This window comes from Dryobates pubescens, chromosome 4, assembly GCF_014839835.1.
Source record: "Dryobates pubescens isolate bDryPub1 chromosome 4, bDryPub1.pri, whole genome shotgun sequence".
In the NCBI taxonomy this organism is placed as follows: domain Eukaryota; kingdom Metazoa; phylum Chordata; class Aves; order Piciformes; family Picidae; genus Dryobates; species Dryobates pubescens.
Genome location: NC_071615.1, coordinates 29,357,439 through 29,378,965, shown reverse-complemented (window position 1 = coordinate 29,378,965; position 21,527 = coordinate 29,357,439). Strand labels below are relative to the sequence as shown.

At 44.1% G+C, this 21,527-nt stretch overlaps 1 protein-coding gene across 2 annotated transcripts in view; it reads right to left on the bottom strand.

Annotated features, from left to right (window-relative positions):
- Positions 1-859: 859 nt before the first annotated feature.
- GLI3 (GLI family zinc finger 3) overlaps positions 860-21,527 on the bottom strand; it is a 211,373-nt gene continuing 190,705 nt past the window's right edge. For both annotated transcript variants that reach the window (XM_054160988.1, XM_054160989.1), the window contains 5 exons: positions 12,551-12,700; positions 11,981-12,145; positions 7,970-8,260; positions 4,317-4,644; positions 860-3,163 (listed from right to left, as the gene is read on the bottom strand). In XM_054160988.1, coding sequence (XP_054016963.1) covers positions 879-3,163; positions 4,317-4,644; positions 7,970-8,260; positions 11,981-12,145; positions 12,551-12,700 — 3,219 coding nt within the window. In that variant the 3' untranslated portion in view covers positions 860-878. The remainder of the gene's footprint in view (positions 3,164-4,316; positions 4,645-7,969; positions 8,261-11,980; positions 12,146-12,550; positions 12,701-21,527) is intronic.

Genomic DNA, 21,527 nt, shown 5'->3' with positions numbered 1-21,527 from the left:
CACTGTCCAGTCATTTAAAAGGAAGGCTGAAAACCAGAGTACCAAATACTAAAGCAGATGAGAGCTGGACTAAGGATAGCTTTCTGGTCCTCTCCTTCCTCTGAAATGGATTAAACATGACACAATCCCAGCACCTTTACATGAGGCAGTGACAGCTCTGTGTGCTTACAAAAACCTTAAACATTTGCTAGGGATCAAAGGGCCAATAGTTTAAATTTCTTAGTTGCTTGAACTGTCTCATTTCTTGTGCTCCATGACTCTCAAACCACAGCCCAGGGGTACCATAGCAGTGCCTTTCTAAACTGGTTGTCCACCATGGCGTGGTGTACCCAATGCCTCCAGAGAGGATGTGTGCCTGCTTATTTTGTGCCTATAGGTTTAGGGGGAAAGTTGCAACAACAGTTTTCTGAGGCCTGGTTTTCTTTTGACTAACAGCAAAGTCATTTCATCAGACCTTTCTTTTTAAAAAAAATACCCCAAAACAAAACCAAAACATGCAGTTCACACGTTTACATTGGGTTACAATTATAAACAAACCCAAACAAAACAAAAGGAAAAAGGAAAAAGGAAGCATACAGACATTCATAAAGGGGAGAGAGAAAAGAGAGAAGGGGGAATGGGTGTAGCAATACTGATTCAAAACTGAAATGGAAGACAGTTTCTCCCTAGAACACTTTAGGGTTTTCAGAGTCCTTATTCCATAAAAGGAATATACTTGAAACACATCCCATTTAGGTGAGATGAGATTGCTAAAATACATACACAACTAAAAAATATGAGTCTTTTTTTTTCCATCTGTTATCTCCTAAGGGTATTTTGTTGGTTGGTTGGTTGTTGGAGGGGGAGGGGGGGGTTGTGTTTCTTTTTTTTTTTAATGTCTATTGCATAACAGCGAGAAACTTGCTTTCTTCTGCAAGTGAGGTCAACAAAGAGCTCATGTCCCCAATAGCCATGTTGGTTGTGCTTACGGGCATAGCTGGGAATGTAAGAGACGCTCGGGGAGTGGTGAGGCGTGAGGAATTGCGGGAGAGATTCTGAATGATACTTGGGCTCAGGGCTCCTGAAATTAAACTGACATGGTCCCCATCATCTATGATAGCATCGAAATCAATCTGCACACCCTCCAGGCTGTTGCTGTCAATGCTGTCAACTGTGCTTGACACTTGGTTAGCCCCTGGGGAAAGAAGCTCGGCTGAGTTTGCAGTCGCAGTCCCCTGCAGCAGGCAGTTGGCTTCCGAACCAAAGAAAGAACCTGTTTTGATAGCTTGGTGGCTAAAGCCTGTGCTTTGGTCATACAACTGACCAGAGTAATTCTGCGTGTTAGAGCAGAACTGCTGTGATTGACCTTGCATCTCCATCTTAATGGTGTTTACCCTGTATGTCTGGTCGCCATCGCTTACGTGTCCTTGCTGTTGTGCCAAGTTGTTTCTCGGCATGTTTGGCCGTCTGCTGCTGCTGTAATTAGAGCACGGCTGGTAACTTTTGGCCACCAACAAACCTGGAGGCTGGCTACCAAGGGTGTGAGACACCGGTGGACAACTCTGCGGCCCCTGATACAGGCTGCTTTGTGAGGTAGGACTAACCTGCCCTAGCATCATTTGACCGGACTGATTGACTCCCTGGTAATGAATGCCATTTCCAACTGGTTGGTTTTGCAAATATTCCTGTTCCATCATATTCCTGCTCTGCACCCCATTTGCCATATTGGTGGGTTGATCGCTGGATGCCATGGGATGGCCAAAATTTTGCTGGTTCCCACTCATTGGCACATTGCTGCTTCTCAGCTTCTGCCCTTGAACCGCCAAGGCGCAGGAATTGTCCATTGCTCCAGACATCAATGCTTGCCTGCTGCCGCTGTCATTGTATGGCTTGTTGGGCTGCACGCTGAAGGAATTAGTGCTGCCAAGAACCATGTTTGGCTGCAAACTGTAGGAACCATTGTTCTCCACCAGGTTCTGGTAGCCGTTCTGCTGGGCCATGGTGTTTCTCTCCAAGTTCTGCTGCTGAACCATCATATTGCTGTACAGTCCGAAGGCTCGAGTCTGCTGTACTGCCGAGCGCTGACTGCATTTCAGTTTTGAAGGAGACAAGTCAGAACTTCCTGAGCTTACTTCATTCCACTGAATGGGCAAGTCACTCTTGTTTGCCTCAGAACCTGCCTGCTGACTGCTCGGTGGAGAGGCTTGATCAAAGTTGCTGGGGTTGTTGTTGCCTAACACTGAGCTGTGATGCATTTTGTTGCTGTCTAGAACATTGTTCAACAAGTGGTCGTACATGCCCTGGTTCTGGGAATTCAGATACTGAACCACATCATCTGGCAGGAGATCCTCATCATTCAGACTGCCCCCCGCTTCCATCGTAGCAGCCTCCAGGGCGACGTTCTCGCTGATGCTTGGAGGACAGGGGGAGCTGAAGCCACGGAAGACGTCACCCTCTGAACGGGTATAGTTCTGAAGAACAAGGTTGCGCTTTTCCGTGGATGGATGCGAAGCAGGAGGGTTAAAGCTATTAAGACTGTTGAAACGCTGGACTCTAGGGACAGAGAGGTTGTCTGAGGCCATCCTTACTGGATCGCTGGCTCTCCTTGTCCCATTTCCTAGAGCATCATGAGACAGAAAATGCCTCCTGCTGTAACCGTTTGCCCCACCATCACTACATCTTCGAGGGGCATTCACTGGAGGCAGTGGAGATACTCCAGACTCCCTGCAGTCACCCAAGAGTGCCATCCTTGTTTTGAGGCTCATCCTCTCCATGTTAGGCAGTGGAGTTGGTGGGGGTCCACCAGTAGCTGCTGCATATTTAGCTTTCAGCCTGTATTGCTGGGCTGGGGTGAGGCTGAGAAGACTTGGCAGGTCATCACACTGGCTCGCTTCACTGGAGCGCCGAGAGGCATCCGTCGAGATGGGGTCGTAGGAGTCTGCAACACTCACGTTTTGTGGTCTTCCCTCTGCCTGGGAGGCGTCGCTGGACCTCCGGCTGGAGAAGCAAGGCGAGATACCAGAGGACCTGCGGCTGCTCAAGTAGGCTGAACTGATTGTGCTAGTATTGCTGTCCCTCCTGTTCAGCATGTTCAACACAGTGATGTCCGTACTTGAAAGTTCGTTCCTGTTCGGTAGGATAGTCATGGATCCTCCTATGCTGCAGCTGCTGTTTGACTGGGTACCTGCAGGCAAAACCCACAGTTAAAGCAACAAGCAGTACTCAGAAACTGGTACAAAAAACACCCAGTAAAGAAATAAAGGGAGTACAGAGGAACAGCCTGAGTCACCATAGCAAATCATAGCAGTGCTTTTTCTTGAGAGAAGTTGGGACAAAAACTGTGTCCTTTGGTTAAAAGCTAATTCAGAGACTCAAGGGTACCATTGCAGTGAGAATCCAAGCACAAAATTTATAGGCCACAGCCACAAACTGTCATCAGCTGGTGTAGTGCTCCAGCCTGCAGTGTGGCTGTGCTGACTGATGTGCCAGGACACATCTGTAAGGGAGATTTTTATAGGCAAAATATAATTGAACAGGCATTTGCATGGAATAGCAAAATGTACAAACTGGAGGCTATTCAGGGTCATTTCTAAGATGTCTTGAAATAACTCCTAACAACTGCAAAACATCTTTGCTGGTTTCCTTGTTTTGGTTTTAAGTAAACAGAATACATTTCTTCATTTTTACATAGTTGTTTGTTTTTTTTTCAATTGGATGGGCTTCAGAAAACCTGAGCTGTCACTGCTGGGTGGAGCTCAGAAACCTACAGGCACGTGGCAGGCAATGCAGAGGCAGCAGGGACATATATTTTTGGCAGTGAGCAGTTCCTTATATGAAAACCACTATGGATTTTCAGAGTTCAACCTTACCTTGCTCCCACTCATGGATTATCTACCTGCTGTAGCAGCAGAATCTGTACATAAAGGATTACTTACATGTGTGGGAAGAGCTCATTTAAAGGGCAGCCCAGCACATCCATGCAAAGGGTGCCTTGCTAAGGCCTCATTTGAGAAACTTCCATACAGTCAGCTGGCCTCATCTGCCTTGCCTCAAAGCAAGACAGGGTTATGCTTATATTGGGTCCAAACTTTTAACTGTAGGGAATATTTAAAATGTGGTGCGTGGCTCCCTTGCTGGGCTCTGATCTGTAAAACTTCTCTCAGGATGGGCTGTGGGGCTTCTAATGAAGGAATAAACAGAAAGTGATCAATTTACTCTTCTCACAGCTGCTGAGAGTCATAAGCTGCACTACTCTTTTGCAAGGGTTGCAAGATTGAGCTAGCGTGCAAAGACTTTAAGGACAAAACGTGTTACCACTCCTGTTATGTGTGTCTCACCATTTCCTATGAGAGGTGGCAAGGTCGGGGCTTTGGAAGGTGGAACGGGGTTCAGTCTTGGAAGCATTCCATTAACTTGTTTCAACCTTTCTAATTTCACTTGCTCCATCCATTTGGTCCCTGTCATATTCCTCCTGGCCTGTAAGCCAAGTGCTGTGGTAGCTGTGGAAATGGTAGAGTCCATGATTGGGGTTTCATCGATGACACTGAGGTCTCCTACACTACCACCACCGGTCAGAGTAAGCTCGATCCCATTGTTGGAATAGCTGCTGATGGGGGACTGTTCGCTGCTGCATGTAGACTGACCACCAGGGCTTGGCTGAGATGTCTGTTGGAGTGAAGTAAGAAACAAAAGAACGTGAGAATTAAACAAACAATGTTAACAAAAGATCTTGCAGCAAATGCAGGTCTAGATGGAGACAGAGAAAAGGAAACTTAAAGAACAGTTTAGCATTAAATGATGACAATGGTCATTCATTCAGAGGATATCTAGATACTGATTTTAACTTCAGGAAATGCCATTGCAAAACTCAGGATTCAAATCCACTTTACTGTCTTGCTGTTAGCATAAACTGAATCTACAAGAGACAGCTTCTATCAGGAGAATGTCATTTGTGAGCACCTCTGGGACCGATTCTCTTTGGGTATGTGCTGTTCCCAACTGGAGCTGCAGCTCAATAAAGCAAATCAGAGTTCAGCCATCTTAAGAGCTCTAATTTACACTGCAAGGCTTGCAGCAAGCACACAAACAAACAAGATTCCACTAACACTGGAATCTGCTTTTTTTTAATTAGACTTGTGGCTAAAGGATGTATTTTCCAATCTCAGGGCTCATTGTTACGAGCAGCGGTTGTCCTGAAATGTTGGCTTGTAATAAAAGAGGGACAAAGCACCAGTGCAAGAAGCACTGTAGCACAGAACCATAGAATTGTTTCAGTTGGAAAAGCCCTCTGAGCCCACTGAGTCCAACTACTGACCTAACATCACCATGGCCATTACACCATGTACCAAAGTGCCACGTCCACATCAGATTATGAGCATCCTGTGACCGCAGCAGCACTAGAGTCTAACTTGTATCTCCTCTCATACCTTAACTTAAACCACTTTTGCTCTGAATCAAGAAGGCCATGATCTGTTAAATCAAAGCCTTTGTTTCCTCAGAAGTTCAAACTTCAAATGTAAGAATTTGAGCACACAGCACAGGCTGCTAACCTACAGGGACATAAACCCACTGCAGCTGCTGCTTCTTTTTAATTGGCAGTATTCTCTGCTGCTCAAGCAGAACTCTTGCTGTGGGGAAACATGGGCTTGGTTTGTTTTTCACACTCATAAAGTTCTTGTAAAAGAATGGGAACAACTCTCTGACAAAGACTCAGATAGACTGACATACAAAACAGACAAAAGTCTTGGATGGAGTATCTCACTGTAGGCTGTATCAGTGTGATCACAGAGCAGTGGGGCATGCATGCATTATCATTTTACTCCCACGAACAGTTCCATTTAACTTTTGGGGTTTCTGCCTTGTGGATTCTTTTTTTCTTTTTTTTTTTTTTCCTGCCACCCTGTTGTTTTAAAGCACATTTTACTGACAAAAGCCAGCCAGAATTTCTGAGGTGGCAGTGACGGCTCTCCCTTCCAACATCTGTGAATGAAGACACAGGTCTGTGGCACTACTGTAGCTTCATACGTCCCTGAGCTCTCCACTGAAATGCAACTATTCTGTTATTTCTAACTTGAATGATGATACTTTGAATTTATGAGGCCACACTGTGCGAATTCATTTCCAAACCCTTGGTCATGGCAGATTTGGTGACCAGGACAGAAATAACACTTAATATCTAGAAGAGAGTCTGTGCTTCTGGACAACAGCTCCATGCCACAAGGAAGGAAGTCAACAGTCTGCTCTTGTAGCCACATGTCAAGAGCCACAGTGAGGTAGGTTACAGAAGTAAGACCTGCAAAGCAAACATTTCTAGATGTGCAACAGGGAACATACATCTCTAGATGGCAAGACAGAAAAATATGGATGTCTCATCTAGAGGGGAAGGTACGGAGACACTTCGGAAGACATTTCACCAATCTAAGCCAGATTTTTCACATGTCAAGTGTTGCAAAATGTTCACAGCACATTACATTTGGAAATGAGTTTGATGGATTGCACATTACTAAATAAAGGAATGACTGGACAACAGGCAGAAGGCTAAAATAAAGACACAAATAATGTTGCAATAAGAAAAACAGCAGGAAAGTTAAAGTGCCCTCACCTTATTACCCACTGTCCTTAGGAAGTTAGAACAAGACATTTAAGAGCATTAGACAGAAAAGACATTGGATTAGTCAAAAACCAGAAAATATATCTTAATTCATACAAGCAATGAACAGCATGAAATACATAATTGTTTCTAGAAGATATTTTTCAGTGAGAAATACTGAACACTATGTAAGCAATTGGCATTAACACCCCTCTCCTGTTATCTATATTCACATTAAAAACATCTCTGTTCAAGGTGCCTCAATAATGGCACAGATTTACCTGGCTAGGAAGAGGGAAATGGGACTTGTGGCATTGAAAACTACAGTGATTATCACCAAAGACAACAGAGAACCTGTTTGAGACTTCAGCAGGAGTTAACTCTGGGCTCTTGGAAGCTTCTGAACTCAGGATTAATACTCCACATCTTGGGAATAAGCCTTAGGCACAACATAATAGTAACTCATATTTCAATGAGTAATCATTTTGAATTGCTGCATGTTTAGCAGTATGAGTAGAATTTGGAGGATTCATACTTGTAGTCCCCAAGGGTTGGGTCCAGAAGAATCATAGACCCAGATGTGGGAGAGGATGGAGTGACTGCCTTTGCTAGTTTTAACCCTTATGGAGAGGACAGATGGCACATGAAAGAAAAGCTTCTTTATTGAAAACAGCACATCAAAAATGGAACGAGGTCCTTTCAGCATTCAAGGCTCCATTGGTTTAATGCAATACATCAAGGTAAAACAGTGAAAAGATCTGCAGAGACTCTTAATTCAGCTCAGTTTAGTTTAATTGGTATTAGGTTAACCTGCTCATGTAAGTATCAGATTAATGTAAGAGATGACATCACAACAGAGATCAAGTGTTAGCAAAAGATCTCCTGCTGCTTAAGAAAGCTGACTTAGCCTGCTTCAGTTTGGACCGTGACTGACGACCTCAAGCCCTTAAAACCTGATGGTTTCCCCAGATTCTCCAAAACCAATCATCATCCATATCACAGCTTTTAGTCTTTTGGATTTGGGGTTCTTGCATTCTGGTTTTGAGCCTACAGGATTAACTTTTTCTAACTTCTGTAAAGGAGAGTGGAAGAAAACGCCCTTTTGAAACTTAAAACTGTACATTTTTTTATACAATGATGACCCCAAAAGATGGAGCTTAAGAGAAAACAATTGTGAGAGCTGCCAACACTGAACTTGCTGCATGCTGCACAGAATAATGGAATCTTTTTATTTGCTATTTCTTAGGCTTTCAAAACATTCTACAATGTAAACGGAAAAGAAAACCTCACAAAACTTCATCTTGTGAGCTGGAGTTTACAGGTTTGAGCATTTCATGATGGGATTATTATCTGGATGCAAGAAGGAAAAGGCCAAAAGGAGTGGCACGGTGTATTGCATACCATTGGTTTCTCTGCTTTGACTGCTTTCACTTGGAGGCATTCTTCACGCTTTGAGGTAGTGTTACTGAGGTCCTTCTGCTCACCAATAGCACCCTGAGTCTGATGGCCTGGTGACCGGGTCTGAGAGTGGCTGCCTGGGTCCCTCGGTGGCGGAGGCCTGGGGTGGATATCTCCCCGCTGCTTCTTGGTGACGTGTGCCTCCGGGCCGTGCACGGTCTTCACGTGTTTCCGGAGAGAGCTGGGGTCTGTGTAGCGCTTCGTGCAGCCCGGTATCTTGCAAACATAGGGTTTCTGCAGAGACAGGAGAAACACTTCAAGTACATGTAATTCCACATGGGACTCCTGAAGAGCTCCTCTCAGCACAGCTCGTGTTACAGCTGTATGCTTTCACAGTGAATTTGTTATCTAATATATGGTCTCTACAGTGACTATTCCTAGTCAAACCTATTAATTCCCCTTGGTTTTGAAGGAACAGAGCTTACAGAGGGCAGAGCATCTCATGATACAAACCACCATAGCTTTGGCTTGTCATGGCAGAAGAATCAACAGAGCTAATTTACGAAGATTGGCCTAATTTTCTATCCTGTCCAAGGCTCTTGGAGGTCTGATGCCCTGTTCTGAGTGTATGTCCAGTACCCGCTCCTTTACATTCAGAGGCAAACAACCTCTTCAAAACACATTGAGACATTCATTCAGGCAGGATTATCTGAGGAAGCACATTTTTTCCTGGTATAATCAATGGTATAATGTCAAAGCACAGGATGCAGTACCATAAGCATTTCCATAGAATCATAGAATCAATAAGGTTGGAAAAGACCTCAGAGATCATCAAGTCCAACCTATCACCCAACACCTCATGACTAACTAAACCATGGCTTCAAGTGCCATGTCCAATCCTCTTTTAAACACCTCCAGGTATAGTGACTCCACCACCTCCCTGGGCAGCACATTCCAATGGGCAATCACTCTTTCTGTGAAGAACTTTCTCCTCACCTCAAGCCTAACTTCTCCTGGCGCAGCTTGAGACTGTGTCCTCTTGTTCTGGTACTGGTTGCCTGGGAGAAGAGATCAATCCCCACCTGGCTACAACCTCCTTTCAGGTAATTGTAGAGAGCAATAAGGTCTCCCCTGAGCCTCCTCTTCTCCAGGCTAAGCAACCCCAGTTCCCTCAGCCTTTCCTCATAAGTCTTGTGCTCCAACCCCCTCACCAGCCTTGTAGCACTTCTCTGGACACGTTCAAGTGTCTCAATATCCTTCTTAAATTGAGGGGCCCAGAAATGGACACAGGACTCAAGGTGTGGCCTAAGCAGTGCTGAGTACAGGGGCAGAATAACTTCTCTGCTCCTGCTGGCCACACTATTTCTGATGAAGGCCAGGACGCCATTGGCCTTCTTGACCACCTGGGCACACTGCTGGCTCACATTCAGCCATCCATCAACCACTACTCCCAGGTTCCTTTCTGCCTGGCTGCTCTCCAGCCACTCTGACCCCAGCCTGTAGCACTGCATGGGGTTGTTGTGACCAAAGTGCAGCACAGAGCACTTGGACTTGTTGAATGCCACCCTGTTGGAATCCACCAGCCTGTCATGGTCCCTCTGCAGAGCTTTCCCACCCTCTAACAGATCAACACCTGATCCCAACTTGGTGTCGTCCACAAACTTACTAATGGTGGACTCAATCCCCTTCTCCAGATCATCAATAAAGATATTGAATAGGATTGGGCCCAACTCTGATCCCTGGGGCCATCACTAGTGACTGGCTGCCAGCTAGATGTGGCACCATTCACCACCACTCTCTGGGCTTGTCCCTCCAGCCAGTTCCTAACCCAGTGCCGAGTGCTGCTGTCCAAGCCACGGGCTGACAGCTTGGAGTTTGCTGTGGGGGATGGTATCAAAGGCCTTGCTGACGTCCAGGTAGACTACATCCACAGCCTTCCCCACATCTACCAGGCGGGTCACCTGATCATAGAAGGAGGTCAGGTTGGTGAGGCAGGACCTGCCCTTCCTAAATCCATCTTGCAGCAATATATGCACTGGTGCTACTAGCATAGCTAATCACTTTTGTAAAAGCCCACTTCCTTTTTTGTGAAATTCTCTAGTTCATTAAACAACATAGAATGAAGTAAATTCCCTGTCTTGTAGTTTAAAAAGACTTTGTTCTTTCATTCTGAGAGGGCTAGAAAAAAGAGTTGCGCTCTTCAAAAACACTTACTTGCCTCAGAAAACAAAGGATCATTCACTCACTTTTGTTACTGAATTGTTTTCAAGAAACTACTATTTTAAAGTCTTATACTAGCCCTCAAGAAAAAAGAGACCCTCATACAGAGTTCCTGAAAGGGGTTCTGTCTGCTTACACAGGGCACTGGGGAGTTTTTGACAAATGCAGCTTCTTCGTAGCTATCTAGGGCCTGAGCCTGCTCCCACTGATGTCAGCCTATTTGAATAGGCAGAAGAGGGCCAATCATGAGCAATTTAAAGTTTCTGCAGGTTTTCTCAAGATGCTATGGAAATGAAAGGTCAGTTAGCTCTGTTCCACGTGTAAGGCATATCTGCCCCGAGGTATGTCATCTGCTTTTGACTCTGTCCATAGGATACCTGCTTACAACCAAAAATGGCATTGCGAGCTAGTGCCAAGTTGGGTCTGCACTTTCCACAGCAGCATTCATGACACTCCATGAGTACAGGCTACCCAAGAACATTGGTCTGTTTCTTTGTGAAATAATGAAATGGGAAGGAAACTTCATTTGTCCTTGCTGCTGCACCTACCAGAAATGATGCACAGCAGCAGATTTTTGTTGGTGACTTGCTGCTAGACAGGAAATCACAATTTTAAAACACAGGTCATGTCTTTAAGTCTAAGAGGACCTTACTCACCAACTGGGCAACAAACAGATTGGTTCAGACAGTGAATGAAAACAAAGCTCAGTCAGTGATTGGCTGAGACTTGGTGAAAATTCACAAAACTGCTGCTGGGCTTCAGTGCAGTTGTTAGCTGGGCTGCTGAGAGCACACACTGCAAGGGTGAGGAGAGATACGCATTAGAGATGTGCAACACGTAACTCCTGAGATGCTGCAGGGACCTGATGACTTGACCAAGATGAATGCTTTCAGAAGATTCTTCCAGCCCTAGTCAATGATTGAGACAGATCTGAAAGCTAGAGAAGCATACAAGATTTATGGAAATGGATAAAGCTGCTGTGGTTTCCACACCACACAGTCCTGCCCTTCTTTGAGGTTTAGGCCAGAAGTGAAGGACTATAGGGACAAGCCAAGGAGGAGAGACTGGGCTCCAAGATGTGACAGTGAGATGATGTGACTCCCTGTGTAACCTGAAACAGGGCAACAAAACAAGGACAAGGCATGAAGATGGTGTGATTCCTGAATGAGACGGCAGCAGTAACAGGAAACACACGGTAATAAAGGGGTGTCACACTGGAAGTTTGGGAGATCTCTGACTGCCACAGCTGATTTGCTTGAGGAAAATCAGCTTCCCTCCACTGCATCAGGATAGAAACAGAGAGTGAAATAACCCAGTGAAGAAGGAAAATGTGTTAACTCAGAAGTTACAGGGCAACCCAAGTTTTCCAAACTTTGGAGACTTCTCCATAGCTGTCTGTAATAGCCAAAAGAGGATACTCAGTGGAGGGGGAGCTCCAGCTAGGCACCACCAGGTGTCACCACCGACCTAGGCAAGGGGATGCACTCTGGGTCTTGGACCAGCCCCTCAGCTCTAGAGAGAAAAACAGTCCCAGCTTTCCAGGGAAACCAGGGTCCATCCTCGGTTAATGCACTTGTTGCCATCAGAGCCATCCTTCAAATCTCTCACACCGAATAAAATGACCTGCAGTCCCTCTAGGTCTGTATGTGTTGGTAAGAGCCATCCAGAATTTACATTCTTTCGAGGTTGCTGATGGTTTCTGTGCCTGTCTTCTGCAATAAATTTCCACAACCACACTGGAAGCCTGTCTGATGTTAAATTTTAAGGTTTTTTTTTTAAGCTGTGCTTACTTACCTCATTGGAATGAGTCCTGTTTTGGTGCTTGGCCCTGTCAGACGCATTGGAGAAAGCTTTGTTGCAGCCTTCATGTTCACACACATATGGTTTCTCTCCAGTGTGAGATCTCAAGTGCGTTTTCAAGTTTTCTAATCTGGAGTAGGCCTTTGTACAACCTTCAAACTGCAGGAAAGAAGCAAGCCTGGATTAACTTTAATGTTTGGACGGGCAGGAAACAGTAAAAGCTGACCAACATATATTCAGAAATTTTCTAAGACATTTCATAACCTTGCCCAGCGCAATTTATCTTCTGATTTGTTGGATTTGCAATAATTAAGCAAATGGAGCTCTGCTTTATAATGTCTTTTGGGTCTTCTTTACACTCTATATTTGAGGAAATGGGGCAAATCTCCCAGTGAATCCCCTCTCTTAAAGCTCCTGTCACACGGGCGAGGTGAAGCAGACATGGCAGTCTCCAACGAATGTCCGATGGATGAGAGATCAGGGAGTGCAGCATCTGCATCACTCTGCTCCCTGCACAGTCCCAGCTCCCTCATCTGAGCCTGGAGCTCAGCTCCTTTTACTCACAGTGCATTTGTGTGGCTTTTCCCCTGTGTGTCTCCTCATGTGGACCACCAGCATGTACTGGGCTTTGAACGGTTTCTGCTCCCGGGAGCAGTCCAGCCACCGGCACACAAACTCTTTCTTCTCACCGTGTATGTGGTCATTGTTTATATGCTGTTTGGGCAGAAGAGAGATTACATCTTAGTAGAAACACAACATCCTCCTCAACCCTACTCTAACTTTCCACTGAACAGCACCAGAGGTTCAGGTGTGAACCAGGACCCTGAGCTAATAAAGGATCATCTGTGCTCCAAAGCAATCATGGGGCTCAAATTACAGATCTCATTGGAAGTCCATGGCTTTGTTTCTGTTGACATTGACGGGCCTTGGATCAGGTCTCAGGGATACAGACTGTTAAAAGGATCCTGGATAATCTCATGCACGGCACTACTTATGTGATCCACACTAATGCTTTCTTGGACCAAGAAAAACTTCCTTAAGTGCCACTCAATATAAACAAGGTTTACAAAACCTTTAAAAACATATCCTCCAACCTGAAAAATCAACAGACCTGCTAAACCAAGTTTCCATCCCATTTTTAAACTTATTCCCTGCTACCCATGTTTCCTTTTGATAAATGCATTAGTTAGTGCACAGGTTGTGACAGGGGAACCAAAACCCTACACACAGAAGTGACAAAAAGTTCTGAGCATCAAAGCATCCACCATGGCAGCTTCTGCCATTGCCAAGTATAGTTCTACCTGAGAGTCTCTGGGAGCAGCACCTGCCCTAGGCTTGTGTCACTAGGATGAGAGGAAATGGCCTCAAGCTGCACCAGGGGAGGATTAGATTGGATATTAGGAAAAATTTCTTTACTGCAGGAGTGGTCAGGCATTGGAACAGGCTGCCCAGGGAGGTGGTGGAGTCACCACTCCTTGAGGTGTAGACATGGCACTTCAGGACATGGTTTAGGGGGCACTGGGCTGTTGGGCTGATGATTGGACAAAATGATCTTAGAAGCGTTTTCCAAACTTAATAATTCTATGATTTTGCAATTCGTGTGAACATAGCTGGATACAGGATGAGGCTGTGCACCTTTTACTCTTCTGGAAACGTAGCTTGCTCTGATCTCTTCACTAAGATCCAGTGCAACAAAAACTATTTCAATATGGATTTAATTCCCGATGGCTGTGTTTCTGAGCAGAAACAAGCAGATGAATCAGGCCCGCCCTCTGGATTGGTTTGTTTTTTCAAGATTTAATTGCCTAACTTTCTTTGCAGAGCTTCAGAAAACAACACAAGCACTCTATACCCGGACTGTCAAGGGTTTATGAAGGCTGGAATTTCAGCAGCAGCTACGTGATTCATCCTCCCAGACTCTATTGGAGAAACCCTGCCTCAGACAGCTCTCTGTTGCTGGACCTTCTTCCAGAGCTGTGCCACTAGATGGCCGCATTTCTCAGCGAATGTGACTATTGCCATTAAGGTACTAGACAAATTCCTTACAGCTTCCCTATGATCACAGTCCTGAAATCTGCGTCTCCTCTGTAAGCAGCTAGAAGAAAACCAGCCGCATAGAAACTCAGTAGTTCACACCACAATGCAACAAAAGGTAATCTCCATCTTTTCTGATGTCCTGAAAACAATCAGAAAACCAAATAAAACCACTTGTGTTCACAATTATGCAGCATCACCATAGCTAACAGATGTGCACTGCCTATAAAAGATGACTGCTCTTTTTCTCTTTCTGAAACTTTATTGCCACTGCTTCAAAGTTGTGATGGGGCACCGAGTGCCTGAACAGAGCAGATGTGCTGGACAAAGTACAAGTAATCTGCAGGAATTTATGCTTCAAGTGCAGATCTGCAGTCCATTCCTACTACACATGCCTGTATCAAAATTGTACAGATGCCCTGCTCTGGAAAATGGCATTGGAAGAGTACAATGCCCTCTATTTACTGAAACAGAACAAAACTCAATGCATTAAAGTAATTCTTGCCAAATCCTTCTGTAAACATTACAGATTATGAGTTATTTGGTTACACCTACAAGGCCAGGAGGGAAATGAAAACTGAGTGTGACACAGGCTTTCCATTTGATACAAAAACTTCAATCAGTTCAAAACAGCACCTCCTTTCACCTCCTGCTGTGGAGACACTCAGGCACCAGGGATGCTCTTTCAGAGAAATTCTCCACAGGACACTTTTCTCTTTGTCCCTGCAAATGAGCTTGCTTCTTGCCCTCCAGACCTCTAGCCCTTATCAGCATGAGCATCCTCTAAAACTGGCCTTTCTCATGGGTATAAAACTCCCTTCCTAACTCCCTCCCCAGTCTGGGCTCACTGCAGTGGCTGACAAAGCTTGCCCAGGATGGTGACTCGATCATCACCTCTATCTGTCACTCCACTTGTGATTACCTTCAGGTCCCTGTACAACTGTGTCCCTCCACACCTGTCTGCCTTGCTCTCTTATCCTGTCACTCCTTTCCTACTACTCTTGTTCTTCCTACAATCAAACCCCTCTTTGTGCTGTTTTCCCTCATTGCACTGATGCTCCCAAGTAGCCTCTGAAAGCTCTCCTGCAAAGCCATCTCATTCTTATTCAACCTTTCTGAGGACACTCACCTTCAGGTGAAGCTTAAAAGAAACAAGCTTATGACATCATCTGCTAATCTAGGTAATTCCTTTAGCATTCAGGTAAACTGTTCAATTGCTTTTTGTGGACGGGTGGTATTTCAGCAGACCTATAAATGTCCCCAAATACTGTAAGGCTGGTTTGGAAGAAGACACTTGATAGACATTAAATCAGCATAATTAAGAGGCCAACAGTAGAAACCAGCAGTGCTCTCAGGTAGGGAGATCAACAACATTTGTAATTCTGACCACAGAGGGCTAGGCTTAATTGCCCTCACTCACCCAAGTTATGATTTGAAAACTGGTCAGTCATCTGCTGTGGACATGTAGGCAGAACTAGAAAAATATAAACTAGGAACTAAACCTACACTGTGAGTTTTTGTCATTATAATTTGGCAGAGCCAATGTGCAGTATTTACTACATGTTTAAAAGAAGAGGGAGGGCTCCATGTGCAAACAACAGCAATTAAAAAAGTTCAGAAGTTTGTGAACCCTGGCATTCAGGTTCTTTGACTCAGATAATTACCTTTGGATTTTGCACAGTGGTTTTTGCTCCCTGGTCTCTATTATGAGAGGGAATGAATAGTTTTGAGCTTGTAGAACAAAGAACAGTCAGGAATAAGAGTATTATGCAAAGCAGAAGCTTTGGTAGAGTACAATAAGGATTTATAGGGTTTCAATTTATAATCTGTTTGTAACCTTATTACACCCATGAAATGTCACATTCCAGGGACTAGATCAGAAGGAATTTTTCTGGTGAAATTGAATTTTGATGCAGTTTCAGGCTGTGAAAAGGCTTTTCTTTTAATTTTGTAGGCCCAAACCTGCAAGTTTTACTTAGGGTGGTAATCCTTATTACAGTAAATGGGCACGTGAAAGCCAATGATATTACTCCCTAGTGTCAGGTTTGGTAACACAAGGCTCTGAAGCACCAGCTCTGTATTATTAAGAATTTCTGACCCCTAAAAAAAAAAGCCCCCTTTAAAAGCCTGTATTCTACTAGCTATTTCCCACTGCACACAGCTCCAAAAGGCTGCTAAACAGAGGTCATTTACAGTCACTTTCATGCCACTTCAATGCTCGTTACCAGACCTCAGTCTGTCCTGTTTTTTAAATGTAGTTACTATAATTCCTTTCCAAAATACACTAAAATGAATAGAGTGGGCTGACCTAAATACTGATCTTGCTCTCAGAACTCTCTGGCTTTGAAAAGGCAGCTCTGAGATGGGTTTCGATTCCAGAGAAAAACAAAGCCACCAAATTCATTGAAATCAAGGCTGAAGTTGGCCTGTCATGTCTTCTGGGGAAGCCTGAAAACCAGAGCTAACAAGGACCACAACCTTCAGCATGCTGGAAGCATAAATGCTTACATGGTAAGAAATACATTAAAAAAGGGAACACCCAAAATCACACGTGTTCTCATATAAGCAATGCACGCTGCGCACGCTACTCCATACTGTAGCAGATGAAGTGAGGTGATGGTGGAGGTATGATCGGCAATAATCTTAGTGTTCCATTTCCCTCTTCCACCTGTTTTTTAGAAGAATGGAGTATCTAAGCATATCCTAGCTGACTGTTTGGTACCCATTAGTGATTCAATACAGAAACAAAAGCCAAATGTGCTCTCACAGTAGTCAAACAGCAGGAGGAAAGCCTCTTCATACTGGTGGAATGAGTTAGGAACAACAGAAAAAAAAATGATTGTCACCTGCTGCTGAGATTGCATCTGAAAGCTAAGTGTTATTTGGTGGATAAAGTAGAAAACATTGGAAAAATCTCCTGATTGTGCTTTCTAACCTAGACAAACTACCCTAGCATATGTTAGGAAAAAACTGGGAAGAGACCATGCTGCATTGGTATCATGTGGTAAGTCAGTGGCACAGTGGAGGGTACATCACCATTGCTGAAAACTGGTTTAAATTTCAGTGCCACCCTGAAAATTTCACACTTCTATTTTCTCATTTCCTTCCCTACATTTAAAAATTTCAAAAGGAGTTGCTAAATAACTTCTCACTAAATTTCACTACTGACAACAAGCAGAAGCAGGTGTTAAGCCATCTTCTATCACAAATCTCCCCCTGTACTGTGTGGCCACAGAAAGTTCCTCAACCAGCCGAGCTGCTGCTTTTGCTACATAGAAGCAGCATGAGAGGTGAGGATGCATGGCAGTGGAATGACTGCTGACCACAGCTCATCTGCAGCTGCACCAGGGAGTTGGCTTAAGGTGTGGAAGTCCCTATATCCTGCCTGTCATTTTGTTCTGAGGTTCCTCATTGCCACTAGCAGGACTCTGTTGATCCATCCCTCCTCAATTGTCCTCTTAGCCCATCTGTCCACCTGCTCTAGTACAACTTCAACCTTCTCAACCAGAAGTGTGTGATGCACACCAGAGTTCACCAGATGCAGTGTAACAGAATTCAAATTTCTCAGTCCTTGCTTAGGTGTAAGATCTCTCCTTCCCTTTGAACTTGAGACTATTACCAACGCATCTGAGTACCCCATACCTTGTGAATGCACCTCTCTTAACAATAAACCCTGGGAAACAAAACCTACAGCCACAGCAGAGACAGAGATTTACGGCCCAGGAAGGCTAAAGTCCACATGCACAGAAGTATTTAGGTCTCTCATTCCCAGTAAAAGTAGTCACTTGTTCATGAGTGGTGTGCATACTTTTGAGGTTCTTGACCTACACAGCTTCCTGAGATATCTGAGTGACTGTAAAAAGAGTATCAGCATTCAGTAAAGTGACAGGGCAGTGCTTAAGCAAGTAGCCATGCTTGCCTGCTCCCCAGGGATGCAATCCATGGATCCTCACTACCATTTGAGGTAGTTAGGCAACTAAGAGATGACATCAGGCAGGCCTCCCTACCACCTCATTAACATCTTGACAAAGATTAACTCCACAGCAAGATGGACAGACAAAAACTTTGTAAAGAAGTCAGGATATAAAGGAGGTCCTGGTGAGGCAGGAAATATCCTGTGACAATAGAAATCCCATTGTGAGGATGAAAAAAACTCCTGCATCTCCATGGAGTGAAATCCCCAGCAGACTTTTTGGACACATTCCAGTAACTGCAATCAAGTCTCTCTCTCTAACCCCTGTGACTCTGTTAGAACAACATGTGCTTTTTAATGTCCTCTTATCTGCTGGAAAATAGGTATGGATCTCACCTGTCCTTTCCCTCCTAAAGATCATTTCAAGGCACAACCAGGCTAAACAGCCCAATGTCTCCTCCCTGCTGCGCAAGTCAAGAGTATGCTTTTGACTTCATGTCCTTAGGGTGGCATAAGTACTTCAACCATTTTTAGTTCCTGAGAAGGAAGAAGCACTTAAGCTGCTTTAAACCTTTCTGGTGTCACAAACGCTTAAGCTGGATGCAGTTCCTAAAGCCAAGCTGAAGCTACAGCCATATATGAAGAACTCTACCCATCTGCACAGGCACATGCCTGTGGAGAAGCTCAGATCGTTACCTCCACTCCTGTTTCCTTTCCTTTAGATGCATTTATTGTCATTCTCTTAGAGTCCCTGTGGCTCTCCTGCATACTTTATGGAGAAATGCTGCTGTGACAGACCTCTGCTAGAGCTGATTAGCAACATGACAATGCATACAATCTGCTGATCTGGCCCAGAACAGGTCAGTGCCTCGACAGTCTTGACACCTTTGCTGAAACAGAATGTCCACAGTCAGAATCAGCTGGATCTCCGAAGCACTGCACAGCAATTTCCTCCTTGGATAATGAATGCACCATTCCTGTGCCTGCACACTGCTCTCCTCACCTTGCCGTGTTTCATCTTGTCAGTCACTCTCAATACTTCATGTTCAAAGTTTTCCACTAGTGACAAATGCCCCCGCCCCCCCGCCTTCCCCACTAGATTTGGTCACACTTTTAAACCTAAGTGAGGGGACTAGTGACACACCACATTTCAGTAATCAGATATTTTGGGTTTAGATGTGAGAGAAATTATTAACAGTACTTAAAAGGATTAAAACAATTTGTGCTGCAAATGTTTGTAACTCCAGTATGACTACAAAGGTTTTACTCACTAAGAAAAAATCAAATCATTAAAGTTTCTGACTCCTACCATTCTGTGATTGCAAAAAGGAGTGAAATATATGTAAAATAGGAAATATAGCTTACACTATTTTACAAACTTTATAGATGAACTCTATGTTCATGACTGTTAATACTTAATTATAAGAAGAAAAAAATTAGACCTCAGTCAGCACTCCAGCTGAATTCATGCTTGAAGCTCATTTATCACTGTGCCATTCTGGATTCCCATCTCTGTCGCTTGAGAACTGGCAATAGCAGTCAATGAAGAAAGGGAGGGATCAAAATTAGAAGCCCAAGTCAACTGAAAAGTAATGATTTATAACTTGAGACAGCCTATGGAAGTAGATGGACGGGGATGACAGGAACAGGAAAAGGGCAGCATAGAAACCAAGAGCTGGAAGAGAGGATGGGAACAGTAAGAAAGGAGAAAAGTGGCAGATTGCAGGGGATCTCATCATGTTCTGGACATGCTGAGATGCTGTACTGTTCTGCCCTGAAACAGACCACCACTTCTCTTAGGAAGCTCTTGCTGTACTTTCAATACCACTCCTTAATGACTCAGAAACTGCTTATTCATCTGCCTTGGTCTGAAGGGCTTGGGTCAGTCTGGTTGGTTGGCACCTGAGGGAGCACTCCCACAGGAAGGGCAGGTTGAGGTTCCTCATCAGATATTGCAGATATTACAACACTCAGAACGGGTCAAAAGCTGTCCTGGGCCATCACAATTGCCGCTGGGAGACAACTGTGTTTACAGTCATATTAAAAAATGTATTGAAGATCTGGGGTCAGTACAGCACATGGTAAAAGACTGCTTCTGTTTCATGGTGGTTCAGAAGTGAGGAATGCACAAAAACTGACAGCTGTCAAACTAACATTAATTAATGAACATTTGCATTTCATGGAGTTTATTATAAACCTGAGCACTAGTCATCTTTTTGTCCCAAATGCTGTTTAACCAAGGCCAGGCAAATATGGGTTTGTAAGAAGTCTTGCTCTCTAAACATGAAACTGCACTACTAATAAACAGGAATACGCTAATTCAAAGGACACAACCCCACAGGACTGTTTTCTTCCAACCTCCCTGTTTCATCTGAAAATATAAGCCTGATTTTTACTTTTTTGCGTTTCTCTGCACCAACAACAGAAGAAAAGTTCTCAATCCCCACGTGCTACCAAAAAAATATTTTCTTTCTGCTTCTCCTTTTGTTCTCTTGCAAGAAATTCCATAGTAGCCTTCACTGCCTATCAACAGGTTAAACATACCCAACTTGTATGTTTAAATGATAAAGACTGAGAAGTCCCCAAGGATACGTCAATCGTTGGCTCTGGTACAAAGAAAACACAGCATTTTGCTCAGAAGAGCTTTCTGTGGCAATTTAAACACAGTGAGACAGACACAATATCCTGGAGAGAGGAAAACCTGCCTTATTACATTCCTGACCCAAGAGAAAGGATCTGCCCTTAGGACATAAAGAGAATCAGTGGGAGGAAGAAAAAAGTTATCTAATCCTAAAAATAAAGACAGCAGTTCATAATACAGCATGACCTTCTTTTAATCTCTGATAGAGCACTTATCCAGTGCGATGTGATATAATACCAACAGGGCAAACACAGCTTGCTCCTCAGGCTGGGGAACTCAGTCCTTCAGCCTGAACTGATGTTTCCAGATTTTGGACAGCTTTTTGGTAGGCTTTGGGACATTCTGTGGAAGGAATGGAACTTATGGGATATTGCAGGGATTCTTTCCCAATAAGATCACATCTTGTTCTTGTTTCGTTTAATGCATGTATATTCACATGAACAGGACACTTCAGGCTGATAGCAACAGAGCGCGGCCCCATCAAGGGCAATAGTTTACAGCTCTCCCTCGATTTCCTGTGTAAGAATGTGCAGCTATAAAGCAACAGCCAGAAATTGCTCTTTATTTCCTAAACCTGAAAATTTAATAAATGAGATTGTGCCAGGACATCAACATAAACATTGTGGACATTAATCATTCCACTTTTACAGTGGTAGGAAAGATGCTTTGATTACTCTCAGCTTTGTTTCTTCTCTGATGTTCTCTTCCATAACTCTGTCTAAAATCAAGTGCCATCTCTTTCCTGAAGGCTTCATTCTTGTGTTACTATCTGGGAGGTTAATAGGTGAAGCTGGTATGTTACAGGAATTCCAGATTTCATTGGGTTTTTTCCTCCCCAAATGTATGGAAACCATTTTTCAAAGCGTGCTGCTGTGATAACAGGGCTTTGCTAGATCCTCCAGGACTGGTGCTCTGTACTGAATTTGCCTTAGTTCAAGCAAGGTATCACAGCT